The 17,264-nt window shown below is 43.7% G+C and overlaps 1 protein-coding gene across 2 annotated transcripts in view; it reads right to left on the bottom strand.

Moving 5' to 3' along the window:
• Positions 1-7,987: 7,987 nt before the first annotated feature.
• LOC132771124 (gastric triacylglycerol lipase-like) overlaps positions 7,988-17,264 on the bottom strand; it is a 29,333-nt gene continuing 20,056 nt past the window's right edge. The window contains exons 9-11 of one of the 2 annotated variants that reach the window (XM_067465719.1): positions 16,559-16,627; positions 15,349-15,520; positions 7,988-8,069 (exon numbers count right to left, since the gene is read on the bottom strand). In XM_067465719.1, the coding sequence (XP_067321820.1) occupies positions 8,059-8,069; positions 15,349-15,520; positions 16,559-16,627 (252 nt within the window). In that variant the 3' untranslated portion in view covers positions 7,988-8,058. Of the gene's footprint in view, positions 8,070-15,258; positions 15,521-16,558; positions 16,628-17,264 lie in introns of those variants that run through there. The other variant, XM_060768772.2, reaches the window with a different exon arrangement.

The following is a 17,264-nucleotide window of genomic DNA, read 5'->3' as shown; positions in this document are numbered from 1 at the left end:
CTGATGAGGATGACTTCCTGGGATTTGAGGGGAGTTCTGGGTCTGGAAGTGACATGGAGGGGGAGGAATTGGATTGGACCCGTATGCAAAACATAAGGGAAATCTGAAACCAGCCCACCTCTAGTGAGGAGTTTGAGGGGTTCACTGGGGACTGGCAGCCAGGTGATTCTTGGCAGGATCTGAACCCTGATAGTAAATGGCAGAGGTGGAGGGATGGGCACTCAGCTGCAGACTTGGGAGCAGGTGATAGCGATGACGAGAGGGTGGGGAGCTCATCAAGCTCTGAGGATGATCTTTGAGATATAAGGGGGTTCTGTTGGCACATCTAGTTGCAGGAAGCAAAGTGTCTTTATCGGACTTAATTCTTTGTGCTGCCAACTCTCACCCTTGGGTCCTGGGCTTCAGCCTCGTGTGTTCCTGAACCTCTATTTCTCCAGCGTTTCCAGCGTTCCAGCTTTGCTTAACTTTGAATTGACCATGGACCGGTTTGACTACGCTCTGGCTTTTCTGGACTTTGTTTGCTAATATCTTTGTGACTGAAACATTTCTTAGTTTTGAAATTGTGTTTTTCATGCTCCATTGACTGTATTTTTGCTATATCTTGATTTTTAAGCAGTTTGCTTCACTTTTTGTTTATAGTGGATTATAAGGCAGAGCTATAATCCGGATTATATTTTTGTTTATTGAAACAACTCCTTTTTGGTGCCAAATCACTCATAGGACCCTCTGCACTGCTGTTAAGTGCGTTTTTGGTCCTTTTGTTATCAATAAAGCTGTGTTTGAACCTTTATTTTGTGTCTGGCATTGTTTACAAGCATCTGGGTCTTGACAATATTAATTAATAAACTTTGATATCTCTGGGCCTAAAAGACCCAAGAATAAACATCTAATTTAAATGGATCACAACCTTTGCAGCTCATTACAAAAAATAGTTTAAGTTGCTCTTTTATATTAGGCAATTCAATCTAGTCACTGGTAAAGATGGAAGAAGAGAAAAGGAATTAACTGGTTGGACAGGGTTGTTACTTTGAAGTTTAAAGATGACCCAGGTTGTCCCGTAAAATTTAATCACATTCCTATGTAAGTTAGGAGGGATGTTAATAATTGTTTAACTACATTCTCCTGTGTATTCCTCCTTGTAAAACCTCCTGCAGGGACTTTGGAAGATAGCCTCTGAACTGGGAGCCTACATATCTTCTCTGGGTAATATTTCACAAGATTTTCCCTACTCACTTCACACCCAGGTTTGGGTCCTCGTTGTTACTCTCTAACACAGAGAAGTAGTCACTTGTATCTTCCCTTTTGTGGGGGAAATCTACTTCCTATGTCTCAGCTTTGTATGTCCTTGCCACTCAAGAAACTTAAAACCTACAAAGAATAGACAATTGGTAAATTGTTTAGTATAATTATACATTGTGTAAATTATTATTTTACTGTATTAAATTTTAAAATAATTTTATTGAACATCACAAAATATATATCAGAATGCAAATATTTCAATTAACAAATTGATGGGGATGACAGCATAGACTAAAGCCCCTTCTACACTGCCATATAATCCAGGTTATCAAAGCAGCTAATCCATATTATCTGTTTGAACTGTATTATATGAGTCTACACTGCCATATAATCCTATTCAAAGCAGATAATCCATATTATCTGTTTGAACTGTATTATATGAGTCTACACTGCCATATAATCCAATTCAAAGCAGATAATCTGGATTTTATATGAGTGTAGAAGGAGCCATAGTCAGCAGAATCCTCATAAGGAAAATACCAGTGCTGTTAAAAAAAATGCCCAATGTAAAAACTTTGACTTTATTCCTATGAATGCAAATAGGAAACCCTACGTCTTTTCATTGACATGACAATGCCCATGCCCATCTCAGGTTTATGAACCTCTTCACATGGGCAGTTTTTCAGTGGCAGGAAAAGATTTTTAGCAGTTTTGCCTCAGACCCCAATGATGATGATGATGATGATGATGATAATAATAATAATAATAATACAAAAAAACAAAACAAAAAAACAAGCTAGTCAAGGTGGTCCCAGTGGTGATCAGCACACTGGGTGCAATGCCTAAAGACCTTGGCCTGCACTTAAACACAATCAGCGCAGACAAAATTACCATATGCCAGCTGCAGAAGGGCACCTTACTGGGATCTGCACGCATTATTCGCCGATACATCACACAGTCCTAGACACTTGGGAAGTGTCCAACGTGTGATCCAATGCAACAGCCAGCAGAGTGATCTTGTCTGCTGTGGACTCATCTTGTTCTGTTTCAAATAATAATATCAGCTGATGACCCAAAATGCAGACTGTGCAAGGAAGCTGATGAAACCATGGATCATAACCTCAGCTGTTGCAAGAAAATTGCACAGACGAACTACAAACAAAGGCACAACTCTGTGGCCCAAATGATTCACAGGAACTTAGGACATACGTACCACCTACCAGCAGTAAAGAATTGGTGGGAACATAAACCTGCAAAGGTAGTGGAAAATGAACTGTGGGACTTTCGAATCCAGACTGACAAAGTTTTGGAACACAATACACCAAACATCACTCTTGTGGAAAAGAAAAAAGTTTGGACTATTGATGTTGCCATACTGGGTGACAGCCGCATCAAGGAAAAACAACAGGAAAAACTCAGCCGTTATCAGGTCCTCAAAATTGAACTGCAAAGTCTCTGGCATAAACCAGTACAGGTGTTCCCAGTGGTCATCGGCACACTGGGTGCCATGCCAAAAGATCTGAGTCGGCATTTGAAAACAATAAACATTGACAAAATCATGATCTGTCAACTGCAAAAGGCCACCTTACTTGGATCTGCGCGCATCATTTGAAAATACATCACACAGTCCTAGATGCTTGGGAAATATTTGACTTGTGATTTTGTGATATGAAATCCAGCATATAGATCTCATTTGCTATTTATTTATTTATTTATTTATGGTGTCATCAGCAACCATACCATTGTATTACAATTCTAACAGAACAAAACAAACACAGAGATTAAAAGGGGAGAAAAACCACACAGATTTTGCAAACTTGGTAGTTGGTTAAATGTCCTTTGACCAGTATCTGGCCACTTGGAGTGCCTCTGGTGTTGCCACAAGAAGGTCCTCCATTGTGCATGTGGCAGGGCTCAGGGTGCATTGCAGCAGGTGGTCAGTGCTTTGTTCTTCTCCGCACTCGCATGCCGAGGATTCCACCCTGTAGCCCCATTTCTTAAGATTCGCTCTGCATCTCGTGGTGCCAGAGCGCAGTCTGTTCAGCGCCTTCCAAGTCGCCCAGTCTTCTGTGTGCCCAGGGGGGAGTCTCTCATCTGGTATCACCCATGGATTGAGGTGCTGGGTTGGGCCTGCCACTTGTGGACTCTCGCTTGCTGGGGTGTTCCAGCAAGTGTCTCTGTAGATCTAAGAAAACTATGTCTTGATTTAAGTCGTTGACATGCTGGCTGATACCCAAACAGGGGATGAGCTGGAGATGTCTCTGCCTTGGTCCTTTCACTATTGGCTGCTACTTCCCGGCGGATGTACTTCCCGGTGCAATATCGGCTAAGCAGTGTGATTTCTCCAGTGGTGTGGGGCGCAGACACCCTGTGATAATGCGGCATGTCTCATTAAGAGCCACATCTTCTGTTTTAGTGTGGTGAGATATGTTCCACACTGGGCATGCATAGTCAGCAGCAGCAGCATTTGCTATGACATACTGTGTTTTTGTATCAGTAAAATAATAATAACAATAATAATTTTAACCTGCTCTATCTCCCCGAGGAGACTTTGCAGTTTCCAACAAAATTATACAGTGGCAACCATTCAATGACAAAACTACAAACAACAAATAATAAATCAAACCAGTGGCTCCCATCTTATCCCAAAGAAGTACTTCTTGGAAAGCTCTGTGGCAAAAGAAACCCCTGCCACCACCAAAAAATAGCCAGCGGCGAAAGACGGGAGGCACCCCATCTTTCCATAGGAATCCATAGGGACAGCCAGCTTACTGACACTTCTCCCCATGTGATTTATTTATTTATTTATTTGCTGCATTTGTTGACCGCCGTTCTCAGCCCTAGGGCGACTCACGGCGGTGTACAACATATAAAAGACAATTTACAATAAAGCAATAACGAAAAATCAACATATCACTAATACACAATAATATAATTACACTAAAAATAATCCGCTCCGTCTTATCGTAGAATCATAACCAATCTCGTAGTCCATTATTCCGTTCCAGTTGTCATTGCCAGTTAATGTAGCACTCAGTTAAATGCCTTCTCAAATAGCCATGTCTTTAGGCTCTTACGGAAGGACACAAGGGAGGGCACCTGTCTGATGTCAACAGGGAGGGTGTTCCACAGCCGGGGGGCCACCACCGAGAAGGCCCTCTCTCTCGTCCCTGCCAGACGTGCCTGTGAAGCAGGCGGGATCGAGAGAAGGGCCTCCCCAGACGATCTCAAGGCCCTCGTGGGCTCATAGGCCAAGATGCGGTCCGAAAGGTATTTTGGGCCGGAACCGTTTAGGGCTTTGTAGGATAACACCAGCACATTAAATTGGGCCCGGTAGCAGATCGGCAGCCAGTGGAGCTGGAACAACAAGGGCGTTGTATGCTCCCTGCGTCCCGCTCCTGTTAGTAACATGGCTGCCGCGCGCTGGACTAGCTGAAGCTTCCGGGCCGTCTTCAAGGGCAGCCCCACGTAGAGAGCGTTGCAGTAGTCGAGGCGGGATGTGACCAGAGCGTGTACCACCGTGGCCAAGTCAGACTTCCTGAGGTACGGGCGCAGCTGGCGCACGAGCCTAAGCTGTGCAAATGCTTCCCTGGTCACCCGTGAAACCTGGGGATCCAGGCTCAATGATGAATCCAGGATCACACCCAAGCTGCGAACCTGCGCCTTCAAGGGGAGTGCGACCCCATCCTGCACAGGCTGTAACCCTATACCCTGTTCGGCCTTGCGACTGACCAGGAGTACCTCTGTCTTGTCTGGATTTAATTTCAGTTTGTTCGCCCTCATCCAGACCATTACAGCGGCCAGGCACCGGTTCAGGACCTCGACAGCCTCCTTAGTAGCAGGTGGGAAGGAGTGACAGAGTTGGACATCATCTGCGTACAGATGACACTGCACCCCGAAACTCCGGATGATCTCACCCAGTGGCTTCATGTAGATATTAAACAACATGGGGGACAATATAGAGCCCTGTGGAACCCCACAGGTCAAAGGCTGTGGTGTTGAACAGGAGTCCCCCAATAACACTTTCTGGGTACGGCCCTCCAGAAATGACTGGAGCCACTGCAGAGCAGTGCCCCCAAGACCCATTTCCGCAAGGTGCCCCAGAAGGATACCGTGGTCGACGGTATCGAAGGCCGCTGAGAGGTCCAGGAGCACCAACAGGGACACACTCCCCCTGTCTAGCTCCCGGCGCAGATCATCCACTAAGGCGACCAAGACCGTCTTGGTTCCATGTCCCGGTCTGAAACCAGACTGTGCCGAATCCAGATAATCCGTGTCTCTCAAGAATACCTGGAGTTGTGAGGCCACCACGCTTTCCATGACTTTGCCCAAGAAGGGGAGATTGGAAACAGGCCGAAAGTTGTCGAATTTAGTGGGGTCCAATGATGGTTTCTTCAACAGCAGTTTTATAATAGCTTGTTTTAAGCTCGCTGGAATCTTGCCTTCCCGAAGGGAGGCATTAACCACCACCGTTACCCACTCAGCCAATCCCCCTCTGGCCTCCTTCAGAAGCCAGGATGGGCAGGGGTCTAGGATGGACGTGGTGGGCCTCATTCCTCCAAGTATCTTGTCCACATCCTCGGGCTTCACAAACTGAAAAGAATCCATCAAAATAGGACAAGTAGGTGCTCGTGTCACATCCTCAGAGACTGCATTTAACATGGTGTCCAGCCCAGAACGGATCAAGGCGACTTTGTCTGCAAAGAACCGAGCAAATGCTTCGCAGCGCGTGACCGAATTGTCAGGGCTCCTGCCTGAGGTGGCGGGAGTTAAAAGACCTCTGACAATCCGAAACAACTCCGCCGGACGGTTTTTTGCAGACGCAATAGTGGCTGCAAGGAAAGTTTTCTTTGCAGCTTTTATTGCCGCGGCATATGCCCTTAGAAAGGACACAAACTGTGCTCGATTTGACTCGCTTGGGTCCGAGCGCCACACGCTCTCTAGTTCCCTCTTCCTTCGCTTCATCGCTGCCAGCTCCTCAGTAAACCAAGGAGCTGGTTTAGCTCGGCTACTTGAGAGGGGACGTTCCGGAGCGATCATGTCAATTGCCCTGGTCATCTCCCCATTCCAGAGAGCGACCAAGGCCTCGACATGGTCACCTACCGAGGTGGCGGGAAAATCCCCAAGAGCTGTCAGGAATCCATTCGGATCCATAAGCCTCCTGGGGCGGAACATCTTAATGGGTCCTCCACCTTTGCGGAGGTTAGGGGGCGCAGTGAGCCTAAATCTGATCAGGAAGTGGTCAGTCCATGGCAACGGAGAGATGGACAACTCCTCCACACCGCCACCCTGCTCCCATCCCTGGCAGAAAACCAAGTCCAATGTATGTCCAGCACAGTGGGTGGGGCCAGATATTTGTTGGGACAGCCCCATGGTTGCCATGGCAGACATGAAGTCCTGAGCCGCTCCTGTGAGGGTCGCCTCGGCATGGATATTGAAGTCCCCCAGCACAAGGAGCCGTTGAGACTCCAACGCCAGGCTCGAGACTACCCCCGCTAGCTCAGGTAGGGAGACTGTAGTGCAGCGAGGTGGACGGTACACTAGCAGAATCCCTATTCTGTCCCGGTCACCCACCCTCAGGTGGACGCATTCAAAATTTGTGGTCTGCGGGATGGGACTCCTGGTCAGATGGATGGAATCTCTATAGACCACTGCGACCCCGCCTCCCCGTCCTCCGGATCTCGGTTGGTGCTGTACGGAGAAGCCTGGGGGACAGAGCTGGGTAAGATTTACGCCTCCAGCTTCATACAGCCAGGTCTCCGTGATGCACGCCAGATCTGCCCGCTCATCCAGGATTAGATCCTGGATAAAGGTCGTTTTTCCATTGACAGATCTGGCGTTCAACAGCACCACCTTCAATCCAGAGGGCCCGCTCACCTGGTTACACCAATTTACCTTAGGAGACTGGTTTGGGATTATTAATGTAGATAAGCGGTCCGAATTAGGCCGAATTTGAGGTCTCCTTTTTCCGCATCTCCCCCTCCCCACCACGACCTCTATGGGGGCCCCTCGGCTAGTGGAACACCTCCCCCCCTCCATGCCGCAGTCCAAAACCAAGGTCTTAGTTTATGTTTTGCTAGTTGTTTGGTTTGTTGGCCCTTGCCAACTCCCTTGCTTCCCTTTGTCATCACATTCCCTTTGTGATGAGGTAGGGAAAAGCCAGGCTAGTGTGGGGCAACAAGTCACCATGCCTCTTGGGTGGGCATCACCAAAATCACTGTGATTCATGCCAATACTTGGTGATTCCAGCAGTGTGTAAAGAGGTCATAGGTAAACTCAATACTCAGGAAGGTAAAAAGCCTAATTCGAAACTGTCAATCTGTCAGACATTGCTACATCTGTTTGCAGTCAGACATTTCATATTACCATAAAATATATACACAATTGCTAAGTGTGGAGGCTGTCAGAGCTCTAGTTTGGTCCTTAGTCTGTGAATAAGAGACATTGTCAATAGATGCAACAATAGCCATGTAGACAGATGTATAATGCATTTTAAACAAAACAGTGGAGAGTATTTATATTCAACTGGGACAGTTCAAGGACTTCTACATTAGAATATCACATACATTTTAGTCACTTAGAAGCAAAACATAAAAGTTGCAAAAGCCAAAAAGCAAAGCCCAAAAAATATACTGTGAATTGTTCTGAGTCCCCTTCAGGGTTGAAAAGGGCAGTATACAAATACCGCAAATAGATAAATAGAATGCAGAGTGAAAGTATTATAGATAATGTTAAAAAGAGAGGACTTACAGGTCTTCACTGTGGATACTTTGGAGTAATCTGCTGTTTTTGTTCATCAAACCCTTCTGGTATATAAACTCAACAGGACTCTGTTATGGGAAAGGACAAGAAATGAATGTAAAGAAATGTCAAATGTCAGTGACACTGTCACTGGCAGATTTCAGTGATGCCTGAAAGAGACATTTACAACCTTGTTATCAAAGAAATATCAGTTTGCTCAGGTTCAGTTCTATTTTCCTCATCAATAAATGTTTATGAAAGGTTTAAAGAACATTTTCCAGAATGCTGTTTGACCTTTGTAACAATAACCATGATAAAAAGATTACTTGTATGACTGCTGATGTTTTCTAAAATGTTGCTGACCTCCCTGCCCGTGCCATTACTTAATCCCTGAAATTGTTTCCTTATCCCCCATTAAGGATATTTGTAAAAAAAATTATCTAACAAAAATATCACAGGACTTAATAGGACTTGTCTAAATGACACACCTCTCTGAAGATGTGTATAAATCACAGAGGGACAACATTTGCAAAACTGCACTTCTTGTTTCGAAATCACTTCCTTTTGAGGCTTTGACCCACATAAACATTTTTTCAATGTTTTCCCCTTTTTGACAGTGATATGTTTGACATCAAAAATCATCAAAATTGTTTATTGTACGGGCCCAAGGCCATGACAAAAAGCACCACACATACACAATAGTACCCTCAGAGTACAGGCACCAAAGATACTAAACAGAACCATAATTTGCTCCCACAGCAAAAACAATGGAAGTTAATAATAGCTAAAATACATTTTAGGAGAGGATCCAGTTAACCCTTAGAATCTCCTTGGCAGTTGATAGCAATTTTATCTAACTCTGTCTTTCTGATCTTTTTTGCAGAGCGAGCAAAAAGGGCTACTTTGTAAGTTACATAGTCATTTGTATTGCCCAGTAGAAACCGCACTGTTTCTTCATCTTGTGTCAACAAGGGTTTCAGGTGTCTTTCCCTTGGGTCACTATACAATGGACAGACTAACAGATAATGCACAATGTCTTCTACCTGACATTGACTACAAATACATAGTCTGTTTTCCCAGGGAACATTTTGGTAGCGACCATCTAACACTGCGGTTGGCATCACTTGAAATCGCAGCTCAGTGAAGGCGGTTCTCAAGGAAGGAGGCTTGAGCTTAATCAGGTATCTGGCTCTGAAGTGTTCAGTTTTCAAAAAGGGAAACCATGGGGAAAACTTTGAGTTCCTGATTGATTGCAGAGTCCTTCTTGAGTCAATCCAAAATAGCCAGTCTCTTAGTTGTCTCTTAGTCATGTCCAGGGCAGAATTCAATTCAGGAAGATTGTAGTTGAGTAAGAGGTCCTCCAGGCCGGATCTCCATTGTCCATGGCCACTCATTTCCTCGTAGCACAACACAGGAAACCGGTCGCCCTGAAGAGTAGCAATTCGTTTGAAGTATCTTAATTGGGCACAATCTATTCTTGATTTTACTGATGGCAATCCAGATTCGGTACACAGAAGCGCTGCAGGGGTTCCTGCAGGAAGATAATAAAGCTTTCGTAGGAACTTGTTCTGCAGAATTTCCAGGGTTTTGCAAAGGTTGGTATCTGAACCCCAGATTTCTACACCATAAAGCACCTGTGCTAGTACTTGACTGCTGAAAGTTTTAAGGGCAGGTTCTATCAGCTGGCCACCCTGTGTATAGAAGAATTTCATTAGGGCACCTATTGTTTTCTGAGCTTTCAGCTTCACTGCTTCGCTGTGATGTTTCCAGGAAAGAGTTTAACTGAAAACAATTCCCAAGTATTTAAATAATTGGGTTTGTTCTATGGCATGTTGGTCTAACATCCATTTGTACCTGGGACAGTGTCTTCCAAAAACCATCACTTTGGTCTTAGAGTAGTTTATTGATAGATATTCTTCTTGGCAATATTTACTGAAAGCCTTCAAAAGGTTTTTGAGACCCAACCGAGAAAGGGATAAGAGCACTAAATCATCTGCGTACATCAGGATGGAAATCTTTCTATTCCTGATTGCTGGTGAAGGGGAGTCAATTTTGGATAAACATGTCACTAAATTATTCACATAGATGTTAAAAAGAGTGGGAGCCGATACACATCCCTGTTTTACTCCACTTGTTGTGGCGAAGGCTTCTGTCAGTGAACCGTTTTTGCCAACTCTGACCCTCATTTCTGTGTTGGTTTATAATTCCTGAATCAGTCTCACCAGTCTGCAATCCATGTCAGAGTTTTGTAACTTTCTCCATAATCTATTTCTGTTAATGGAGTCAAAGGCAGCAGAGAGGTCAATAAAAGTGGCAAATACATGATTGTTGTTTTGTTTGGTGTATTTCCTTATTATATGGTTTAGTATGAAACATTGGTCTATGGTACTATATGTAAGTGGACGTAAAGGTCAAGCACATACTTGAGTCATTGTTATTAAGCATGGAGTTGTTCTTCTCACCCTGGCACTAAAGGACTATGTATCCAGAGAAGTCAATCGATGGCAAGACCAGATGTCTTGACATAGTCAATAAAATACTGCCACATCTGCACTTAGGAAGTCTGTCCTTCCTGGGATGACTTCCTTGATGCCCGCAACCACACAACGAAAGCTACACATTTATGAACAACCAGTGATGTATTGGGGGTACATTTCTAACTTACTTTTGTTAAGAAAGAATGAAGGAATAATGGTTCTCAGACATCAGATTTTTCATAATCTCGTCTTTTTTAAAGTCTCTGGATCCGGTCTCATCTAAGTAGCCCTGGGTTGTACTTGGATGGTTACTACTTTAACAAATAACCAGTGCTGTTGTTAGGGACCTAGGGGTGTCCCTTCCATTTGTCTGGTTCTATTGTGAAAGTATGGGTGTTCTGGTACAGCTGTACCAGGAGCTCCAATTTTGTTTGCTTTGCATTGAATGTTTGTTTGCAGTCCTAAGTTTCAGAGACTCTGCAGATAGGTGGCTTCTTTTGGTTGCAGTTATAGGGCAAGCCACCTGTCCATCATTGTTGAGTTTGGTCCCGCCCCTTGCTCAGGGCAATTAGGAAGGGAAGGGGGCCATTTTTCAATTAGTCTCAGCTAGGAAGTCAATGTACAGGAAGTGTACAGACTTTCTCCTGCACAAAGGCTTCAACCCTTAAGACTTTCCGGGGGAGAACAGTCTTAAGAGCATCTAAAGATTCCCAAAGGTTCCAGGGAAACAGCCTTAGAGCCCTGAGGAATTTCGGAGGGAATAACAGCTTTAAACATCAATAACCCCAGCTACGTGACTACAGGCCTACTGGTAGGTCCACTCAGTTTTGAGACGCAGTTCAGCCCGGTAGTGGATCCACACTAGTTAGATTTAGGTTCACAGTTAGCCTGGGAGAAGTTTGGAAAGGGATTTTCCTTTAAAGTAAAGCAAAGAAACAGTTAGAAACCACCAGTTGCTTGAAGCCTGGAAGCATTGGTTTAACCTTTGAAGACAAAAGAAGTTTCTGTTTGATTGTTCATCAATAAAGACTTTGTTGTATTTAAGCTCAAGCTTCTCTTCGGGGGCCCTGGCTTCTTCCTGTTGGGCTAAAGTTGCCCGTCCTGTTTTAACTGCAATTCATTTTAAGCCCAGCGGCGACAGAACAATAAGTATTATGAAGGCAAAACCTACTTGTGCAGTAAAAACAATTTTGTAATTGAAAAAACGTTTTATGTGTCTTATAACCTTTCCCATTTTTCCTATATGACAACTGAAGTGGGTATGCAACTCATCTGTCTGAATTTAATAGGATTCAGACCTTCTGGGACTTGTAAAAGAAGTATTGAGGTGGGGGGGGGGGGCATGGCTCCACTTCCTGCCCTTTTTCTCTTATAACCAATCTTTGTTCAACAAAACTGGTCTTCAGCCAAAACTGATCTTTCAGATCAGGTCTGCTCAAGTAAACTTCATCTTCCTAACTTTCTTTATCTCTTCCCTTTTTCTGTCCAGACATCTTCAGGCTACATACTAGTTTGTTTGCACTGAGCCTTCATGACTCGTCACCTTGAATCCAGATTGCTCAGAGCAAACTCCGGACTAAGTCTTACAATGACGTATCTTTTGCAAGACTGTGAATGGGATCTGGGGTGAGATCTATTCACGTGAGACCTACAGGCATATAAGGGCCTGCACACACACACACTTATTACGCCTGCCCCCTATTGCTACATTTCTGGAGAATGACAAAGCCTTGGTAGCACACTGTGGGTTTTCTTGTACTTGTGAAATTGTAACTTCTTCTAGTAAACCAGTGGATCTTAGCCTTCCAAATCCCATGAACCCTTAATACATTTCCTCATGTTGTGGTGACCCCCAGCCATATTTTTTTGTTTCTATCGCATAACTGTATTTTTGCTACTGTTATGAATCATAATGTAAATATTAGGCCTGTTTGATCAAGAAAAAATTTGTTTCTAAATTCGATTCTTAATTGGGGTGTTTTTTTGTTTCGATATTTAAAATATTTACAAAACTTTCCAAAAAAATGTTTTGTTATTTACGAAATTTCGTAAATATTTACAAAACATTTTAGAAACAATTTTTTTCTTGATCAAACAGGGAGCCAAGAGGCATGTCGAGAATGCCAAGCAACCGCATACCTTCCTCGCCTCAGCAAGGCTTTCCAACGCGCGCGCGCTCGGATAAAGAGGAACTTTTCCCAACTTTGTACGCGACACACACGAGATCAAACACGAGTGTCAGAGCTGATAAGCGTTGGGGGCAATGCTCACTCCACACCCGATCCATTTCCCGTTCACAGGCTCCTTCCACGGTGCCAGGAAAGCCGTGCCAAAAACAAGTTCCCAAACTCCGTGCGTAAAAGCGCACGGCGAGGACGCAACGGCAAAGGCGCACGGTACCCAACATCCAAGCCCGAAAAGCACCGCTCTTTGCCGGTGGATTGGCTCACCCATCGCCTGAAGTGTAGATCCAACCCAGGACGACCCTCTCCACGGCTCCCATCCGACTCCAAGCCCTTCCCTGCCCCGACTGAGCAAGAAACGGAGCGGCTCCCCGCAGCGCCTGGGTTGGGCTGAGCCCTCCTGATTCTCAAGCCTCCAAAGCCCGGTGCGCTCTTCCCATTCGTGGAGAAGCACGTCGCTCAAAAGGAAGAGGCATGCATTGGTCTCTTAGAGGAACTACACCTCCCAGCATGCCTCAGTCTTCCAGGGCGGGGCAAATCCTCTTCCTTTTGAGCGACGTGCTTCTCCACGAATGGGAAGAGCGCGCCGGGCTTTGGAGGCTTGAGAATCAGGAGGGCTCAGCCCAACCCAGGCGCTGCGGGGAGCCGCTCCGTTTCTTGCTCAGTCGGGGCAGGGAAGGGCTTGGAGTCGGATGGGAGCCGTGGAGAGGGTCGTCCTGGGTTGGATCTACACTTCAGGCGATGGGTGAGCCAATCCAGGCACCAGCAGCAAAGCAGCCTCCATCCCATTAACGAGCGGAGCTGAAGCTCGTTAAAAAAATGGGGCTGCTGTTTCGATATTTTTAAACCCTTCCGGGTTTGAAAATATGTTTTGATATCGCGTCGGATATGGTAAAAATAACGATTTAATAACGAATTAAAGAATTAACGAACTAAAACCGACAGGCCTAGTAAATATCTGATATGCAGGATGTATTTTCATTCACTGGACCAAATTTGGCACAAATACCCAAATGTGTCCAAATGTAAATACTGGTGGGGGGATTGATTTTGTCATTTGGGAGTTGCAGTTGCTGGGATTTATAGTTCACCTACAATCATATTACACCGATTCTACAACAACTGCATTGACTACCAATAGAACATCGGATCTCTTACAAGATACTGATTCCTGACATTTAGAGCTCAAAATGGCCAAGGACCTTTATATCTTAGGGACCGCCTCATTCCTTTTTCCCATCAGTGGTTACCTTGATCCACCCAAGAAAATCTCCTATACATACCAGGCCCTAGGGAGGTACACCTGGAAGCTACACGATGTAGAGCTTTTTCGATCTATGCTCCAATTCTGTGGAACTCATTGCCTCCATATATTAGAGCAATGTCGAAGTTGTGACCTTTTGTAAAGGCGCTCAAGACTTGGCTGTTTGGTTGTGCATTTAAGTAAAGTGATCAGATCTAATTTGCCAAATAGTCACTGTTGTATGTTTTTATGTTGAATGTTTTTATATTGTGTAAATGCTATTTGATTTTATATTGTGTAAATGCTATTGTGTAAATGCTATTAAATGCTTTTGAACTGTGGTGTTGGAGGAAAGTTCTGAGAGTGCCTTGGACTGCGAGAAGATCCAACCAGTCCATCCTCCAGGAAATAAAGCCCGACTGCTCATTGGAGGGAAGGATACTAGAGACAAAGTTGAAGTACTTTGGCCACATCATGAGGAGACAGCAAAGCCTAGAGAAGACAATTATGCTGGGGAAAGGGGAACATAAAAGGAAGAGGGGCCAACCAAGGGCAAGATGGGTGGATGGCATCCTTGAAGTGACTGGACTGACCTTGAAGGAGCTGGGGGTGGTGATGGCCGACAGCGAGCTCTGATGTGGGCTGGTCCATGAGGCCACGAAGAGTCGGAGATGACTGAACGAATGAACAACAACAAAATGCTATTTTAAATTGTAAGTCACTTGGAGCACCTTGGTGGAGAGCGACTAATTAAGAAATAAAGTGAAGTGAAGTGAAAGAGGATTCTGAACTCCACCAATGATGGAACTGAACCAAGCTTGGCATACAGAACTTCAATGACCAACAAAAAATACTGGAAGGGTTTGGTGGGTATTGACCTTGAGTTTTGGAGTTGTAGTTCACCTACATCCAGAGAGCACTGTAGACTCAAACAATGATGGATCTGGACCAAACTTGGCACAAATACTCAATATGCCCCAATATGAACACTGGTGGAGTTTGGGGAAAATAGACCTTGACATTTGGGAGTTGTCATTGCTGGGATTTATAGTTCGCCTACAATCAAAGAGCGTTCTGAACCCCACCAATGAAAGAATTGGGCTAAACTTCCCACACAGATCCCCCCCCCCCAAACCAACAGAAAATACTTTGTTTTCTGGTGGCCTTTGGCAACCCCACTGACATCTCCCTCGTGACCCTCCCAGGGGTCCCAACCACCAGGTTGAGAAACGTTGTAGTAGACTAATATATACATTAGAACAACTTGAACTGGCATTCATTGCTCTATGGACTTAGAATGAATGGAGTTTTCAATCATAATTTTAGAAAGTATTCAGAAATTTTATTCAAAAAATACAGACAAAAAAGTCACATGAACTCTTTATTTGAAGTAATAAACACGATTAGGGATTCTTCTGTAACAATGCAATGATGGGGTAATACATTTTTTCAGATGCATCCATACCAAACACAAAATCCAGATGGTTCCATTCAGGAAAATGCTGGTGGAAGATTAGTTTCTTGATTTTGGGGATTAGGACAGCAACATCAGAAGGGCCAGAAAGCCAGTCCTTTCCACCGCTCCAAAGGGCAGTTGGCACATTCATGTCTGTTATATTGTATTCAGGTGGTGTAGTCTTACAAAATAAATAAAAATAGGGGAAAGTCAACAAACAAAATTTGCTAACAAAATTTGGTCAGTTATTTTATATGTAAACACGAGACAGTAAGCCTCGAATATTAATTAGACTTCTGTTCCTTAGACATTGATAAATAATGTTTATTAATAGTCAACTGAAACAAAATCTGACTCCTGTAACAGATAGCGATCTCTTTATCAGTTCATCAAACAGTGTTACATCTATTATTGAAAATTGTAAATTAAGTAAACAATAATATAATCCATTTTCTGGTGTTCTTGATTTTTTTAAAATGATGCAAAACTTACTTTCAGGTTTTTGACTAAATTGATGGCTATGCCTTGTCAGAGTAAAACTTGATGTTTCATATATGGAGAATCTATATGTCGTTCTTAATCTATTACATTTGTTTTCGGTCTTATCTTTCCAATAGACCATCTATTCAGAAAATCCAGATGGAGCAAAAGATATCTGATGTCTACCTCCTACATTTTCCTAGAAGGGCAATACGCAGCCCTCTCAATATTGCTGGACTGCTAGTTTCGTGAGCTTTTATTACAGTCTATGGCTATGCTCTCAAAAGGTCCTGAGGCTGGATCCACACTGTCCTATAGGACAAGGAACAATGGCTTCAAACTACAAGAAAGGAGATTCCATCTGAACATGAGGAAGAACTTCCTGACTGTGAGAGCCGTTCAGCAATGGAACTCTCTGCCCCGGAGTGTGGTGGAGGTTCCTTCTTTGGAAGCTTTTAAACAGAGGCTGGATGGCCATCTGTCAGGGGTGATTTGAATGCAATATTCCTGCTTCTTGGCAGGGGGATGGCCTATGAGGTCTCTTCCAACTCTTTGATTCTATGATTCTATATCTCAGCATCTGATCCCAGATTATCTGGCAGTGGATACTGAAATAATCCAGTTCAAAACAGAAAATCTGGGATCAGATCCTGGGATATAGGGCAGTGGAGATCCAGCCTAAAAGTACTCCATTAGACTGAGAAAATGTAATTTTTTTTATTCCTGTGAAATGTTTTACCTGGTGGTAATGAATTTGGTTTTCTCTGTATCCATAATTAAAAGCTTGAAGTTTACCTCCATTGACTGCCTGCAAATACAAAGAAATAACAAGCATATATGCATTTCTTACTATGATTGGAAAGTATAGGAAACATATGAAATATGACAACAAAACATAGTATTGTATTGTTGAAGGCTTTCATGGCTGGAATCAATGGGTCGTTGTGATTTTTCGGACTATGTGGCCATGTTCTAGAAGCATTCTCTCCTGACGTTTTGCCTGCATCTATGGCAAACATGCTCAGAGGTTGTAATATTTTTTCTATTCCTTTCATAGTAAAATTAATAGCTCCATTCAGTTTTAAAGAGATAAAGAATGAATGCTGTTTAGTCTATATTTTCACTTATATGTATGTGGATTGTGCTCTTTCATATTATTTTGAAGACAGAGAACATCTCCAGGCTGATGATTTAGGACCACTGAATAAATCATCACTTTCCAGCTGGTTCCTTGAAAAAGGAAACTTTATTATTTGCCATGTATGCATAGATTATGCATACAACAAGACTGGCAAATAGAGGGAGAAAACGTGGAGGCAGTGATAGACTTCGTATTTCTAGGTGGAAAGATTACTGCAGATACAGATTGCAGACAGGAAATCAGGAGACGTTTATTTCTTGGGAGAAGAGCAATGACCAATCTCAATAAAATAATGAAGAGTAGA

The sequence above is a fragment of the Anolis sagrei genome, chromosome 3, assembly GCF_037176765.1.
Source record: "Anolis sagrei isolate rAnoSag1 chromosome 3, rAnoSag1.mat, whole genome shotgun sequence".
In the NCBI taxonomy this organism is placed as follows: domain Eukaryota; kingdom Metazoa; phylum Chordata; class Lepidosauria; order Squamata; family Dactyloidae; genus Anolis; species Anolis sagrei.
This window is presented reverse-complemented; position numbering and strand designations above follow the sequence as displayed.